The following is a 15490-nucleotide window of genomic DNA, read 5'->3' as shown; positions in this document are numbered from 1 at the left end:
TGATATGAAATTTAGAAACGCGTCTCTTCACGATAATTCGTAGAATGTTAATCAACGTTTATATTATTCGCGCAAAACGCGCGTTCTTCGAGACGATTCGTTGAACGTCCACCAATGTTTCGAGTCTCGAAATTTCAAGTCAAAAAAATACAAGCCTGTGATGTAAAATTTGTATATTTTAACGTGAAATTTAGAAACGCGTCTCTTCGCGATATCGTAGAACGTTCACGAATGTTTCGAGTCTTGAAATTCCAAATCAAAGAACACAAGCCTGTGATGTAAAACTTGTATACTTTGATATGAAATTTAGAAACGCGTCTCTTCGGTATAATTTTTTCTTTTGAGTTAAAAACATGTATTTCAGTTAGAAGTTCTTCTCGAACTATTATCTTCGGCGCGACTGCGAAATATTATATCAAAAATACGATGGTAATATATTATTTATAAAATATGTTTATACTAACAATAAACTACTAAAGTTTAAATGTTTTAAGAAACGTATAGTATTTTCTACGTTTTTTCGCTCCTTACAGCGGTATTTTATAATGTCCCCACGGTAACGTATCCGTAGTTCCCGGTATCGCTTGTCATCGTGCGGACTGAGCGCGATCTTCAACTCCGACACTGTATACATCTCGTGTAACTCGGATCTTATACAAAACTGCTCGCGCTTCATCTCGATCCCCCGTAGAAGACAGCGCGCGTACTCGTCAAACGTTATCGTTCTCGCGACGACGCCGCTCTTAACACCCTTGATCCTTTTTGTATCGCTTTTACCGTCGACTCGCAGCGCGTACATCTTCGCTCTGAGTCCGATAAATTCGGTCATAATCGCGCCAGCGTTCTCATCCTTCATCGCACTGGGTATTTTCTTATTAGTGAGAGGCATACCGTACGCGTTGTCCGTTGCGTAATCGCTCGTATCGAATCTGTCGATATCGCGCTTCATATTCTCGTACACGTCCTCGCACTCGACGCGATAAATGAGACTATCCGTATCGGTGTACATTATTCTACACTTATCTCGATACAATGGTAGCATGTACTCGTAGTGAAATTCGTATAAACGAATCTTAGATATGTCGAGAATGCACATACCCACATAGATCGGTTTGTTGAACTTAACCTCGAGTTTGCGCAATTCTACAGCTACGAGATCCTCCGCGAAAACGCTTCTACTGTGAAAGTTTGGCTTCGCGATCATCGCCTCCGCGCCGTATCGCCCGTCCCATCGAGTCACGAGTCGAACATTCGAATGATTGCGCACGTTCTCCATAGTTTTGCCAAACACGGCATTATTCATTAATTTGTATAGATTTTTCTCGAACTCGTTTTTCGCGTTAATTCGTAATCGCGTATTCAGTTCGATGTATTCGCGCAGCCATGAAGATTGCGCGAATTGCAATATTCTGTGTATTTTCGTAACGCGTAATCCGTGTCGAACGCATTGCTGCAGATTGCGATAATATATTATGTAACGGCTCATATCGTACAGTGTGGCGAGAAGCTTCTCATCTCGTTTTCCGGGCGGCTTATCGCGCGTCGAGCAGAATGGCAAGTCAGCGTGAGAATCGTGAAGGTCGGACGGATATGCAAGGTCGACCTCTAGAATGTAACCGATAGGCGAATCCGATGTCACGGACGTTAAATTAACGCTCGTAACGTCATCGACCCATCGAAAATTTTCGTAAGGCAACGATTGACACATCGCCCATCCATACAAATTATTTATATCGAAGTACATGAGATACGACGATGGTTCCGAAGGATCGTACGACTGTAAATACTTGTTATTAGCGCGCGCGTATCTGTTGGAACATTGACTTAGCCCGCCGCGTATTCCGCGTTCCACGAACATCACCATATCGATGTCGGTTAATAATTCGAATCGCACACCCGTATACTTTAACATAGCGTCCCATGTGTATCCCGGTAACGTGTAATAATACGCGGGATCTAAATTATAACTTCTCATACACGCGTCGCGAAAATTTTCGAAGACATCGGCCAATAGAAGAACGTCGGTCTTTAAATACAAATCGCTATAATCGTCCAACGTTTCGACGCGAAATCGCTCCCAGACTCTTATCGCGCGCGCGTAATCGCTCTCGGATATCGCGTCACCGGTTAGCGAACTGTGAAAAGCCTCGCGCGGCGGAAGACGAGTCTCCAACAATTTATCTATGTCGTTGACATACTCGTACGGAAATACACTCTTTCGCGCGAGAAGCTCGAAATCGGTGTCGCTAAGATTGGAAAATTCCAAACGCGCGATCCTCAACTCGCTTTTGTCTAGATACGACGCCAATTTCTCGAGACTCGCGCTTAGAAATTTGAAAGAATCCACGAAACGCAATTTCAAGCGTTTCCCGAACCATCCCTCGTCCCACGCATCTTCGACGTTCTTCGTGAAAGAGATGTACGTTTCTTTCGTTATCGGCAATATTTCCACGCTGCCGGGAAAAGCGTTAGCTACATCTTTAATGATAAAATGCGCGTCGTAACCCGATAAATTGTGAAAGAATACGGGAATTACGTAAGTATCCTTATAATTTAAATTACAATTCGAATGCGTCGGACCTCTGTACCGTCCAGTCAGATGACAGTGATCGCGCACGCGAGCGTCTCCCGATTCGAACGGTTTCTCGCATATACTGCAGCGCGTCGCGTTTACGAATCTCTCCCATTCATCCGATGTAAGATCCGTCATAGGAGCATCGGTATCGAGAATAGTCTTCGCGCGAAGCGCTAGATCGTGCAGTTCTTTAACGAACCACAATACGCAATCCTCGCCGCGATAAGCTCTGTAGGTAGAGCTAACGCCATCGAGCGCGCATCGCGCGTAATATCCGGCGCTATAGACTTCGTGATGCTGAACGATAGATGTGTTCGACGTTCTCCTCTTCTCTTTCTTCTTCAGCATGCATTCGAGATCAGCGTACATCACGAATGGAAGTCGCTCCTTTCTACTATAGTTGCGAAACTCTAACCATTTGTCGTCTTTGGTAGGAAGGACTATAGCGCACTCGTTCATCTTTCCGCAATCCACGTTGTGAGCCGATAACTTATCGCTCGTTCGAAAATAGTGCATGCATCTGCGACATAACACACATTTTTAAATCGCGCGCATTATCAACATCGCGCGACGATTTTTTTAATTCGTACTCACCGATCGCATATATGCGATTTATGTCGCCTACCGCTCAGTTGCGAGCCGACGAGTCACGACAGATTCTTGATCCACGCGAAATGCGTCGCGTTATCTCGTCGCGTCATATCGTCAAAATACAGCAGATTAATGTGTCTGTCCTTTTTATCGTCAGTGAGACGCAGATGAACAACGCGACAACCGCCTTTTGCCTCCTTTTTATTTCGAACGGTGTACACATTAATAGATATGTCGTTAATACGATCGAATCTAGTAATTTTGTTCAAACTCATAGGAAATTTAACGCCCTTCAGATTCAGCACTGTCGTGTAATGCGGGTACGAAGATTCCCGACCCGCGTTTTTTTCAGCTGGATACAGAGCGGCGATCACCGCCCATGCGAAACACGCATTGTCATTAGATTGCACGTTTATTACCGCTCTCTTCAACATGATCTCTCGCGGTAATTTGACGTGGCATCCTGCGCGCATAGGATTGTATCTGTTCACGTTCACCGTTAAATTGAATATTCGCGATAACGCCCATCCGCTATCGCGCTCCTGAAATTCTTCCAACGAGGCTAGAGTAGCGTCGACCACTCGCTTCTCGTACCACTCTCGCAAGTCGGAAAGAGGTAGAAGCGGATAATTCTTCGTGACAATAGTTTTAACATCGATCTTGTCACCCGAAACGAACTCGCCAATAAACACGGTATTGACCTTAACACCGTTATATTCATCCATAACATCGCGTATTCGATCGAGCACGGTATCTCTAGCGTCCTCGAGAAATCGTCGAGGTTCGATATAATCGAAATTAATAACCGCGCCGGTTAAAACGCATCTAGAGAAAGCCGTCTCAATCTCGGACCACGAGAATCCCTCGCGTCCCTCTACACCGTCTCCCACGCGTTCGAAACGTCGACGCAGATCGTCTCTCGCGCCCGTCAATCGAACGATTCGAGCGATAAGAGAATTGATCGCTCCGGTCGATCTCCCTCGGCGCTCGCCTCGACATCTCTCCCGCAGAGACTCGAGACACTCGTCGCACCGTTGCGCCCACGCGCGATACGCGTCCTCCGTCGCGACGTCCCGCGCGCTATCGAGAAGATCGCGCGCCTCCATCGTTTCTCGATTCGTCACTCGTCGTCTAACGAACGCCAAGATTTTTTACAAATGAACCACGTCTCTTCCTCGTCGTAATTCTCGATGTAGAACAAAGCTCTCGTCTCGCAGCCGGCGCACCAATTATTCGACACGTCGAAAACCTCGTCGACGAGATCGCAAGCGGGCACCATCTCGCTATACACCGTTTTCGTCACGTGCGTCGATACGCTTTTCGCGAAACTCGAGCTACGCGCGCAATACGCGCAATATCTCTCGTTCTCCTCGAAATAATTTCCATTCTCGAATCGGCAACCGAACTTAAAGAAACAATGCACGACGTGATTCACCTCCCACGAAAATTTCGGAATTCCGTATCGCTGTTTCCAATTGCGATAAAGCAAATAGCCATCGGCTCCGACATTCGCGAAAGACTCGTCGAATCGCGTCTCGCTTGCCTCTCGCACAAACTCTTCCGCGAAGCCGATCTCTTCTATACAGTACAAACGGTCCTCTATATAACATTCGCGTAGTTCTTTCTTCAAACAATTCGGTATTTCCAAATTCCATATATCCTCGATACTTCCGATTCGAATTCACCGCTCTTCCGGCTAATCTCGTTAAAGCGCTCGGCGCGCGCTTCATCGCGCCGCGAAATATTCTCGAACGTACTAATACCTCGAGACCGTCGCGGCGTCTTTTTATAACGGGGAAAAATAGCGAGGACGCGCCCCCGATTAACCGAACCGGATATTCGCTCTCGGACGCGTCTTGTCACTGGACGCGCGACGTCGCCGGAAAATGGAAAAAAACTCGCCCCGAAACGCGATAAGCGCGCTCGTATCGCCGCTAACGCGCGCCTCGAGAAGAGGAGAGCGATGAGGGACGCCCCTCCGTCCGCTCGACCGCCCACCGATGATCCCCCGCCCCCTCGACGCCGGGCGCCCGCCGCCCGCTCGCGGATCGCGCGCTAGAAGCGGCGCGCCCCCCTAAAGAATCGCGACAGCGGATCGCGCGCTAGAAGCGGCGCGCCCCCCTAAAGAATCGCGACAGCGGATCGCGCGCTAGAAGCGGCGCGCCCCCCTAAAGAATCGCGACAGCGGATCGCGCGCTAGAAGCGGCGCGCCCCCCCTAAAGAATCGCGACAGCGGATCGCGCGCTAGAAGCGGCGCGCCCCCCTAAAGAATCGCGACAGCGGATCGCGCGCTAGAAGCGGCGCGCCCCGCTAAAGAATCGCGACAGCGGATCGCGCGCTAGAAGCGGCGCGCCCCCCTAAAGAATCGCGACAGCGGATCGCGCGCTAGAAGCGGCGCGCGCCCCTAAAGAACGAGTCGCGTCAAGGTCGAATCGGGAGGAACCGCCACCCCCCGAGCGCCATCTCTCGAGCGCTCTCGGCGACTCGTACCCACCGCTTCCCCCCGGCCACGCTTCCTCTCTCACCCTACTTACCCCCCCATACACCCGCCCAGCCCGATCTCCATCCCTCGGGCGCCTACAAACTGCTCCGAAACTATCTCTCTCTCTTCTTCCCCGACGGTAACCTCTCTCTCACACTCACAACAAACTGAGCCAAAACCGGCCATACTATCCTACTTGTAGGGATCTCAATATTTTTGCAACGTTCATATCTTCAACAGAAAACTTAAGAGGATGCCGGATTACCGACAAAACGCGAATATTCTTTATTTTGCAAAATCTTTTTGTTGATTATAGATATCAACAAATCCTTTTCCACAATTAAGGTACACACAATAACGGAGTGCGGAGTTTAACATTTCATATGAAAAGTTAAAAAAAATGAGAAAATTACAGTTTTGTTATCGGCTTCTGCGTCAACATTTACTTAATATAACAAATTTGTAATCTACACGTGCCTAATCAGTAAACTCTGCACTCGGCATTTCATCAAAGAGTATAAGTGAACTTAGAGAAGTGAGTTTAGAAGCTTTATAAAAAAGATTTTACAAAATAAAATTTTCGTGCATATGTGTGTGTGCGAGATGGAGTAAAACAGAGCAGTAGATTAGTTGCGTGATGTCGCGATAGACGGAGCTGCAATCTTACATGACAAGGACAGACATAATCGTACTACCTTTGTCTCTTTCATGCGTGTAGAGTAATATACGCATGTACGCACTAACATTATTGCAGTATCTTTTTTCTCTCGATCATACGCTCTGTCTCTTTCTAATCGATCGCTCGCTATGTACTACGTATCGCTTAGCTTCATGTTCCTCGCATATTCACTTACGCGTTCACTCGCGCTTCTCTCTCTCTCTCTCTCTCTCTCTCTCTCTCTCTCTCTCTCTCTCTTTCTGCTCGTTCATTATTGTATATTGTATTCTTTTATTCCCATTATTATATTCTTTTATTTGTTCAATTTTTATTCTTTCTATTCTCGTCTCCCTACATGAAAATAAATAAATTTATTTATTTATGTTTATTTGATACATCATAAATGAGATACACAAGTTATTTTCTTTTTCTATTTAACTATAGTTAAATACAACACATGTACATACAAAAATACACATAATTAAATACTTTTTCTATTTATGACATACACAATATCTCATTTATGTTGCATAAAATAAAGACGAATAAATTAATGTATTATTATGTAGGAAGACGAGAATATAGAAAGAATAAAAGTCGAAGAAATAAAAGAATATTATAATAGGGATGAAAGAATACAATAAAGAACGAGGAGCAAGCGAGATGACAAACATCAAAGAGTTCCGAAGTCTCGTTCGCGAGGCTCTCTTTATCTATAATATCTCGGGTTACATATCGTTCGTAAAATTTCTGTTTTTTGTATTTTATCGATATCAAAATAATTCTAATAGATTAATGAGATTCTTGCGATTAAAATAATACTAAACATGACATAAATCGGATAATTTTTAATCAGTTATGTTATTAAAATTATGATTACTTATTTCATTTAAAATAGTCGGATTTATATCGTATTTGGTGTCATTTTAATCGCAAAAATGTAATTATTCCATTACAATTATTTTCAGATATATAAAATGCGAAATACAAAAGTTTCATTTTCTATAATAAGATGACATATATACGTGAAAGATTACAGATAAAAGGAGTCACGCGAGCGAGGCTTCGGAACTCTTTCATGTTTGTCATCTCACTTACTTCTTCATTCTTTCTCGCTCTCGCTTTTGTCGACTTTTCAGCGTCGGGGATCTTTCCTTATCTACAAAATATAAACATCTTCTAAATAAAAAGTGAAACTTGTATTTTCCATTTCATCTGTATAAAAATAATTATAATGGATTAATGAGATTCTTGCGATTAAAATGACACGAAACATGACATAAATCGGATTATTTTTAATCAATTATGTTATTAAAATTATGATTACTTATTTTATTTAAAATTATCCGATTTATGTCATATTTGGTGTTATTTTAATCGCAAGAATCTCATTAATCCATTATAATTATTTTTATACTAATAAAATACAATATGAAAGTTTCAATTTTTATTTTATAAGATGTTTATATATAGTAGATAAGGAAAGATCCCCGCGCGATGCTGGAGAGTCGACAAAAGCGAAAGCGAAAAAGAATGAAGGAGCAAGCGAGACGACAAATATCGAAGAGTTCCGAAGTCTCGCTCGTGAGGCTCCCTTTATCTATAATCTTTCACATTAGATTAATATATATAAATTATTATAAAATTTATATATATATATATATATATACAGGGTGTCCGGCGTCAATCGCATCACCGGTTGTGTGCAGGTAGAGCAGATGAAATCGAGAAGAAAAGCCCTTTACCTTTTTTTTCTATAACACTTAATAAAAGAGTTATTATTGAGTAAAGTCTGGCCAATCAGCGCCGACCTTTAGCCGGGCGCACGTCAGTGAGCCGCGCGCTGTAAGGTGCAGCGGCGCACGTTATCAGGCGCGCGGTTCACCGACGTGCGCCCGGCTAAAGATGCTGATTGGCCAGACTTTACTCAATAATAACTTTTATTAAGTGTTATATAAAAAATTGGTACAGGACTTTTCTTCTCGGTTTCACCTGCTCTACTTGCACATGACCGATGATGCGGTTGACGCCGGACACCCTGTATATATATGTCATGTTACTATAGAAAATCAAATGTCTGTATTTCGCATTTTATATATCCGAAAATAATTTAAATGCATTAATTACATTATTGTGATTAAAATGACACGTCGTAAAATATTAATAAATAATGTTTTTATGTATCGAATTAATTTTAATCAATATGAAAATAACTTTTTATTCGGTTACAGAATATTCGTTTATAAAGATGCGCATTTGTTTTTATTATTACGCGATATTTGTAGCATACATGTATTTAAGTATGTATGTACGTATCGGGGAATAAGGCGACTGTACTATTCACACGCACACAGCCAGGCACATGCGATAATATCAGTGCGCGGCAGTACTCAGTCTCAGTCTCAATCGCGCGTGTTGTGTACATACGCGTAACGAGAGATAACCGCAAAAGTGTGCTCAACCGTTATAACGCGTCGAATTTAAAAAACGAGTGTTGTGTTTGTGTAGTTATAGTGTGTTCATATAATGGGGCGAAAATGTAATGAGAAACGCTTGCCTCGCTTTGCCCGCAGACTTTCTTTAAAAAGAATAAGGGTCAAAAGGTTAGTATATTTATATACCATAATTCTAGAAGGAATTGTTTTAATGTATACTATATACTAATATGTCGCTAGATATAATTGAATTTTTTTTCCGTGCAGTTTACACAAAAATATAAGTATGATAATGTAATATTATATAAAAATGTAATATTTCAAGTTTCTTTTTTTATTTTTTGATTATATCTTTAAAGCAATTCCTAAATAGAAAACAACATAAAGACATTTGTATAAAAAAATTGTAACATAAAATTAATCTTTAAATATTGTAGAATTTAGAATTACTACAATACATGAACATATACATTATATGTATATGATGCACATAGTATTTAGTACTCATATAGTATTTTTGTTATAAAGAAATGGACAGACATGGGCAAAAAAAAGAAAGAGAGAGAGAGAGAGAGAGAGAGAGAGAGAGAATAGAAATGAGTAGGGGCCACTATAGCGAGACACAACAAACCCCCACTCCTCGGCCACTGGCGCCGACCCCCTGCTGTGCCTGTCTGGGGCCCTCCCCCCTAAGAGTGTCTGTGGAAAAAAAGAGTGGAGGGGACTCGTGGACGTCTACGAGGCAATTTTCCCTTTAAATTTTTTTATTTTTTATTTTTTTTTATTTTTTTTTTATTTTTTTTTATTTTTTATTTTTTTTATTTTTTTATTTTTTCGGTCGCGTGAACATGCTCGGGCTCGAACCTGGGTCCTCCACGTTTCCAGACAGGGTCCTAGTATGCTGGGCTAACTGAAATCTTATTAGAATAAGGCTTAGATGTAGTATTTGTAGAGAGTAGCCCTCCGACATAGGGGACCCTGCGCTCTGATTGGCTTCCCTATAGTGGCCAGCAGTTTGATTGGATGGGGAGCATTGTTTCTGAGTGAGAGGGAAAAACGCGGCAAAATAACACGTGTAAGAATCGGCAAGATGGCGGCCAGCGAGAATGGAGACGTCACGAGAATAGAAGGGGTCGTAAAAAGCAAGTCTGTGCAGGTAGCGATTACGATGGTCTTAGAGCTTTATGACGTCACTTAGACGAGGAGAGAAAGGATAGGAAAATAGTAAATGTTTTTATATAAGCGATTTAAAATAAAAAATTTTTATTAAATATTATACGTATGTTTAAATGTAAATAATAATTTCGCATTGTACAAAATTTCTTATGTAACGGAAAATATGCAAATTCGCAGCTATATACATTGATAAAAACGAGAGCCGAGAAAAATTAACGTTCTATTATTAATTTTGGTAGGAAGAGTCGGCTTCCAAGTCTGGGAGTTCATCGATGAAATCCTGGATAGCCTTCTCGAAATTATCATCCTCGGAAGACTGTGGAGAAAGCGAACGGAGGAGAGGAAACGGTGGATCGGGAGAAGGACGCTCAGGAGAATATAGAGGAGAGTAGCTGGGTTCAAATGAGTCGTCTTCATCGTCCGAGTCTATAAACAAAAAATAAAATTATATATATATATATATATGTATGTATGTATAAAATTTTCGCGTGTCGCCAAAAAAGTAATATTTACCCAATAACGTAATGACTTCGACGGTGCGACCAGGACGTCTTCGAGAAGGTCCTGCTACAGGCTCTTCTGCAGGACGTTTTCTCCGCATTGATTCGGCTCCTATATTCGAAATGGCGAGCATATCTATTTTTAACAAAAATAAAAATTTTATTAAAATAAAAATTAAAAATTTACTACATTTTTTGTAATTGTTATTATTATAAGTGAAATATATTTACCTAACGCGCGTTGTCGATGGTAATGCATTAGAAGATGGGATATATAGGCGCCGATATCTTTATCCTCCTTTTTTTCCGTAGCTAGTCGGTATGCTATAATTTCACCAGATATATTTAATAGGCGGACATCACCGCCAAAATGTCCCAAGCAAAACATTATCGCCAATGCATCACTCGAACAGCTGTTGGCGGCCTTTTTAAATAAGCGATAATTGCTTTCGCTGTCTTCCTCCGATATGCGGTCGAGATATTTTTTAATATCAAATCGCGGTAGAGCAACAGCACACAATAATGCGATTTTTCTTAAAATATTGGCGACACACATTTTCGCACACTAGGACTTCACTTAACTTGACGTACAAAAAATTTCAAGAGGTGAAAAACTAATGTTGGATTTTTCATGGGAAATCAGAATTTATACATAATCCCCCCAGTGTTTTCCAAAAGGACAATAAAGTGGGGGAAAAGGTTTCCTTATTCTAGCACTGACCATTTTTAGTTATTTTCATTTTATGGCTGACTAATTCCCTTAGTTTCTATAGGGTTTCGCATTTGCCACACCGAAAGAAATTACGTTACCTCAACCAATGAAAGAATAATAAAAAACAGGCACTAAAAAGTTCAAGCGTTTGGAGCATTATACTGTAAAAGGAAAGAGGGGAGATGAAAAAAATTTAACAATTTAAGTAAAAAACATCATACGTTTATTGATATTAATTTTACATAAATCAATATTCTTATTATTATATATAACTAAGATATTACAGAGGAGTACATCGTCTATAACGTATTACAATTCGAATTACATGATTAAACACGGCAACGCATAGCGTACAATGTTTCACTTGTTTCTTTTTTCGCGAAGAAAAATTTTACGAAATAAGTGTACGATTAAGCGATCGTTATGTTCACAATCTTCGGTAAAAAGACTAAGAAACCGATTAAGATCATAACCGTTGCACATATAATATAAAAATACGCAACTATATTGTCCACATGTTTGAGAAAAAATTCCTTGTAATTGTTGAATATTCCAACGATGAATGACGGAGTTTCGACGAAGTCGGAGGAGAAATCCGGGGTGTAAGGGTGGTATTCCGTAGCTGTCGAAGTATGTGCCAGTACCATGCTCGTCGAGGAAGAAGGCGACCCAATGTTCTCCAGGTCGATTGTGGTCATCCGTATTAGCGACGATGGCTGTCGACCTCGTCCACACCCTCGGGACTCTGTCGGCTGGATAAACTCCCGCATGCCTGGCATTGATGTGACGTAATGCTTGTAGAATTTCGCGAGAGTTCATTATTTTGACAAGGAGGCGAACGAACGAACGGTATTATATATTCAATAACTTCGGTATTTACCTCCTTCGGTAGTGCGTCTTTGAACGTGCCGACTTGTAACGCTGAGTTTTCAATGTCGGCTTGTGTGGAGTTAGTAGTTGCTTCGAGCTTGTCTCTATCCAACGACGACGATAATTCAGATTTTTCAAATTTCTCTTCTTCTTTTTCTATTGATCGCTCGGATTTTTGCAGATTTTTTTTCTCTATTTCATTTCTATCGCGCGAAATCTCATACGCGCTACTGATTTCCTCGTCGTCGTCCTCGTCGTCGTCGTCGTCGTCGTCGTCGACGTCGTCGCAGACGTTTAAACTCCAATTATCCGGAGAACCACAAGTAGCTTGAGTACTAACTTTCGTATTGCCGTAGACGATATTATTTCGCTCGATCAACCAATATTTTAATTTATATACGTTGCGTAATGCGCAATGAAAGATTCCAAATTTTCGAAATCCGTGGTAACCACAATATCGTCCGCGCACTTCTCCCTCTGACAGATTTTTGAATGCGGGAGAAATATCTTCCAAATTATATATATTTCTGGAGAGTAGATTCCGTAAGTAGGTTTCTTTTTCGGCGCCTCTGACGTAAATGTGTCGGGCCTGTCTTGTTATTTCACGTAGTTGCGATGTAAAATATTTCGGATTAGCTTCACCGTCGAACCATTCAATACCGTGATAATTTCGTGTAAGCCAGTTATTTTCATGTCTTACATTTCTTGGTAAATCGCCAAATGAATGCGGGGGCATCATAATCCAATGTCCGACGAATGGAGCATCAAGCGCGATAATAGCAACTTCCTTGGGGATAAACTTCGCATTGGCATCGCGGAAACCTTGTATGTCGATGACTATATCCATTTTGTGAAGACTGGAGCGCACTCGACAGCACGGTTATAATAGTTTAAACTGCTCGCGAAGCGTCGACGTTCGTGTCTCGAATGAAACTGAATTCTTTTCTGTTATATTGTATATTTTTTGATATTTTATGCTGCTGGCATTTTGATCGAATGTGGAGGGGAGAAAAAGGAGGGAAATTTTCCGAGTATTACGTTGCAACAGTCAAATACTTGAGCGTGATAAATATCTATCCGGCAAAATCGACGATGACTTGACGAGACGAGTCGATTTCTATTACATTATCGAATTCGGCGTAAATAATACAATTAACGGTCTCAGTGAGAGCTTTCTCGAATCGCACTTCTAATCGCAAACTACCATGTCTTACGAGATTCCAATGCCCTGCGTAATTAGCAGACAGATCGGGCGTGAGATCAAAAGCGAATAACGTATATCCCTTGGAATAATCATCTCTACTTATAGAATTTCCTTCGTTCAAAAAATGGATGCCCGTTCCCGTGAAGAGAGTTTGATAAGCTTCGACGTAAAGCGGTTCCTCCGGTGAGAAAACCGGTTGTAACGGTCTACTAGGAATTTGCATACCGTCGACGTATAGCGAGAAGAAATTTATTCCGTAATTTTTGAAATTAAACGGATTTAATTTTCTATCCCCATTAAACGCTTTATTATTAACAAAGCCGACTATTATCCTTTTCGGAAGTTGACCCAGTATTACATTATCTAATGATTCACCCACAACACCACTGTGAATCGTAAACGTTTTAACTTCGACTCTCGTGAGCGGATATTTAGCCGTAACTTTACTCAACATTCTAGCATGCGCGAGTAATAATCCTGCGCTTATTTTCGTCCTTCTCACGAGTAAGCTCGCATCCAGTATATGAACTTTCGCCGATGAACCGTTACTGTCCATAAGACAGAACGAATCTTTCGAACGAACGAGCCTCAAGCGTACTTCTACACCGTTAATTAAAAATTTGTCTTGATTGAAAACGTCGCAATGGAGATGTCCTACAAGATCTAGCGCGCGCCCGCCGCGAATGTAACGCGCGCGTCTCACGAGAGCGGAATTTGGCGATTTTGATTCCATTAGTTCGTCCATTTGTCCGGGTGTATCCGCGTCCCATAGACAGGAGGTTAGATGGGAGGTTTTTGCGGGTGAAGAATAATTTAATAACGCCTCGATGTACGCGCGGTACGCGTAAGCGTTGTTTGGAGGCGACACGAGCTTTTGGTTGAAATACACGTCGATCTGATTGAACATGGAATGAAGTAAATGATTTACGGGGCCTATAGTGGCCGCGGCGGTTGCGCCCGCAGTATGTCCCGTGGAATCGCCCGGTGTTTCTACGCGTACGCGGAGACTTAACATGGTGTGCGTGAGATCTAAATATTCTTCTCCGTGACCCGGAATGACGAATTCTATCGGAGAATCGTCCGAGAGCGAAGTCACGGGTTTGTAATGAATCCATTGCGAACTCTCGATACTTGTTTGCGTGGGAGGTAAAGAAAAGAGATCGAGTTCACTCTTTAAACACTCACTCGAATGCGTGTGAAGAAAGGACATGCTTATTTACCGCAAATTTTTTGTCGTCGCTGTAATTCTCACTGTTAGTTGCGTTTAGAATATACGCCGTTTAAGAAAATATGTCAGATACGGTGCGCTTTCTAGCAGTTTTACGCCGTTTCGTGGATGTTTTAAGTCTTTTCACTGTTGCGCGCTTTTTTCTTCTCTTATTTTTCGATGTTTTTGTATTTGCTCTTTTTTTCCCTCGTGTCTGGCGCTTTGACGAACTTTTCCTACGCGCCTGGTGTCGTCTACGTAATGTCGCGGATTTAGCGATGCGCCTGTCGAGCCCGCCGAAAGGAAACTGAGCTACATGCATTTTTGCATCCGACTTATAACCTGAGCCCTTCATCAGACTACTTATTTTTTCTTTAGCTTTTCTCTTAAGATTGTCGCGCGATTCTTCAAATCGGTGCTTAGCCGCTACTTTAAACGGCATATTGTTTTCAACATCTTCGATTATATTAACACCGGCCCGTAAAGCTTCTTTCCCCACAGCCCGTACCCCTCTGGTTAAATAAGGTAATACACGCCTGAACAGTCCTCCGAGAAAACTGCCAATACCGTGCCCTCGTTGATAGGGCGATCCGACGAAAACTCGCGGAATTCCACCGCCACGACTGCCGCCGTTTTGTAACCCGTCGTAATACGTCGAATAATAATCCATTAACGTTTAATTTTTTATTGCGCTCTCTAATTATTATTATTATTATGTTATCTATTCGATACGTCTAAAGTGCAATGTCACTGTCAGCGTTCCAAATTCGAATGGTATACTCTGTCCTAGTTGATCTCTTATATCTATCTCGATTGTGCGAAAAGACGTTTGACGCAGAGCAATGTATTGAGTGTGTGAGAAATGCTTTATTTGAGTAGACGCGAACGCGTAATCATTTCCAACATCGAGTGCGACTATTCGCAAAAGAGGAGATTGCACATCGCCGGTAATATAGGGCTCGCAAATATCGCAATAGACAAAGAGCTTGTCGGGAATACCTCGCAACAAACTAACTGGTTCGCCGGCTATTATTACTCGTTCACGTGGAAATACGTAAAATGGTGATGTATAAATTTCAA

General features: G+C 41.9%; 1 protein-coding gene across 1 annotated transcript; it reads right to left on the bottom strand.

Annotated features, from left to right (window-relative positions):
- Window positions 1-13072: 13072 nt before the first annotated feature.
- LOC138935141 (uncharacterized protein F54H12.2-like) lies at window positions 13073-14413 on the bottom strand. Its single transcript, XM_070299568.1, has one exon. The coding sequence runs from the start codon at window positions 14411-14413 to the stop codon at window positions 13073-13075; it is 1341 nt and encodes a 446-aa protein (XP_070155669.1).
- Window positions 14414-15490: the final 1077 nt, after the last annotated feature.

Source organism: Polyergus mexicanus, unplaced genomic scaffold, assembly GCF_030449975.1.
Source record: "Polyergus mexicanus isolate NDT 795.1 unplaced genomic scaffold, iyPolMexi1.0 SCAF_7, whole genome shotgun sequence".
Classification (NCBI taxonomy): Eukaryota; Metazoa; Arthropoda; class Insecta; order Hymenoptera; family Formicidae; genus Polyergus; species Polyergus mexicanus.
The sequence above is the reverse complement of the archived record's forward strand: the minus strand, read 5'-3'. Positions and strand labels throughout refer to the sequence as shown.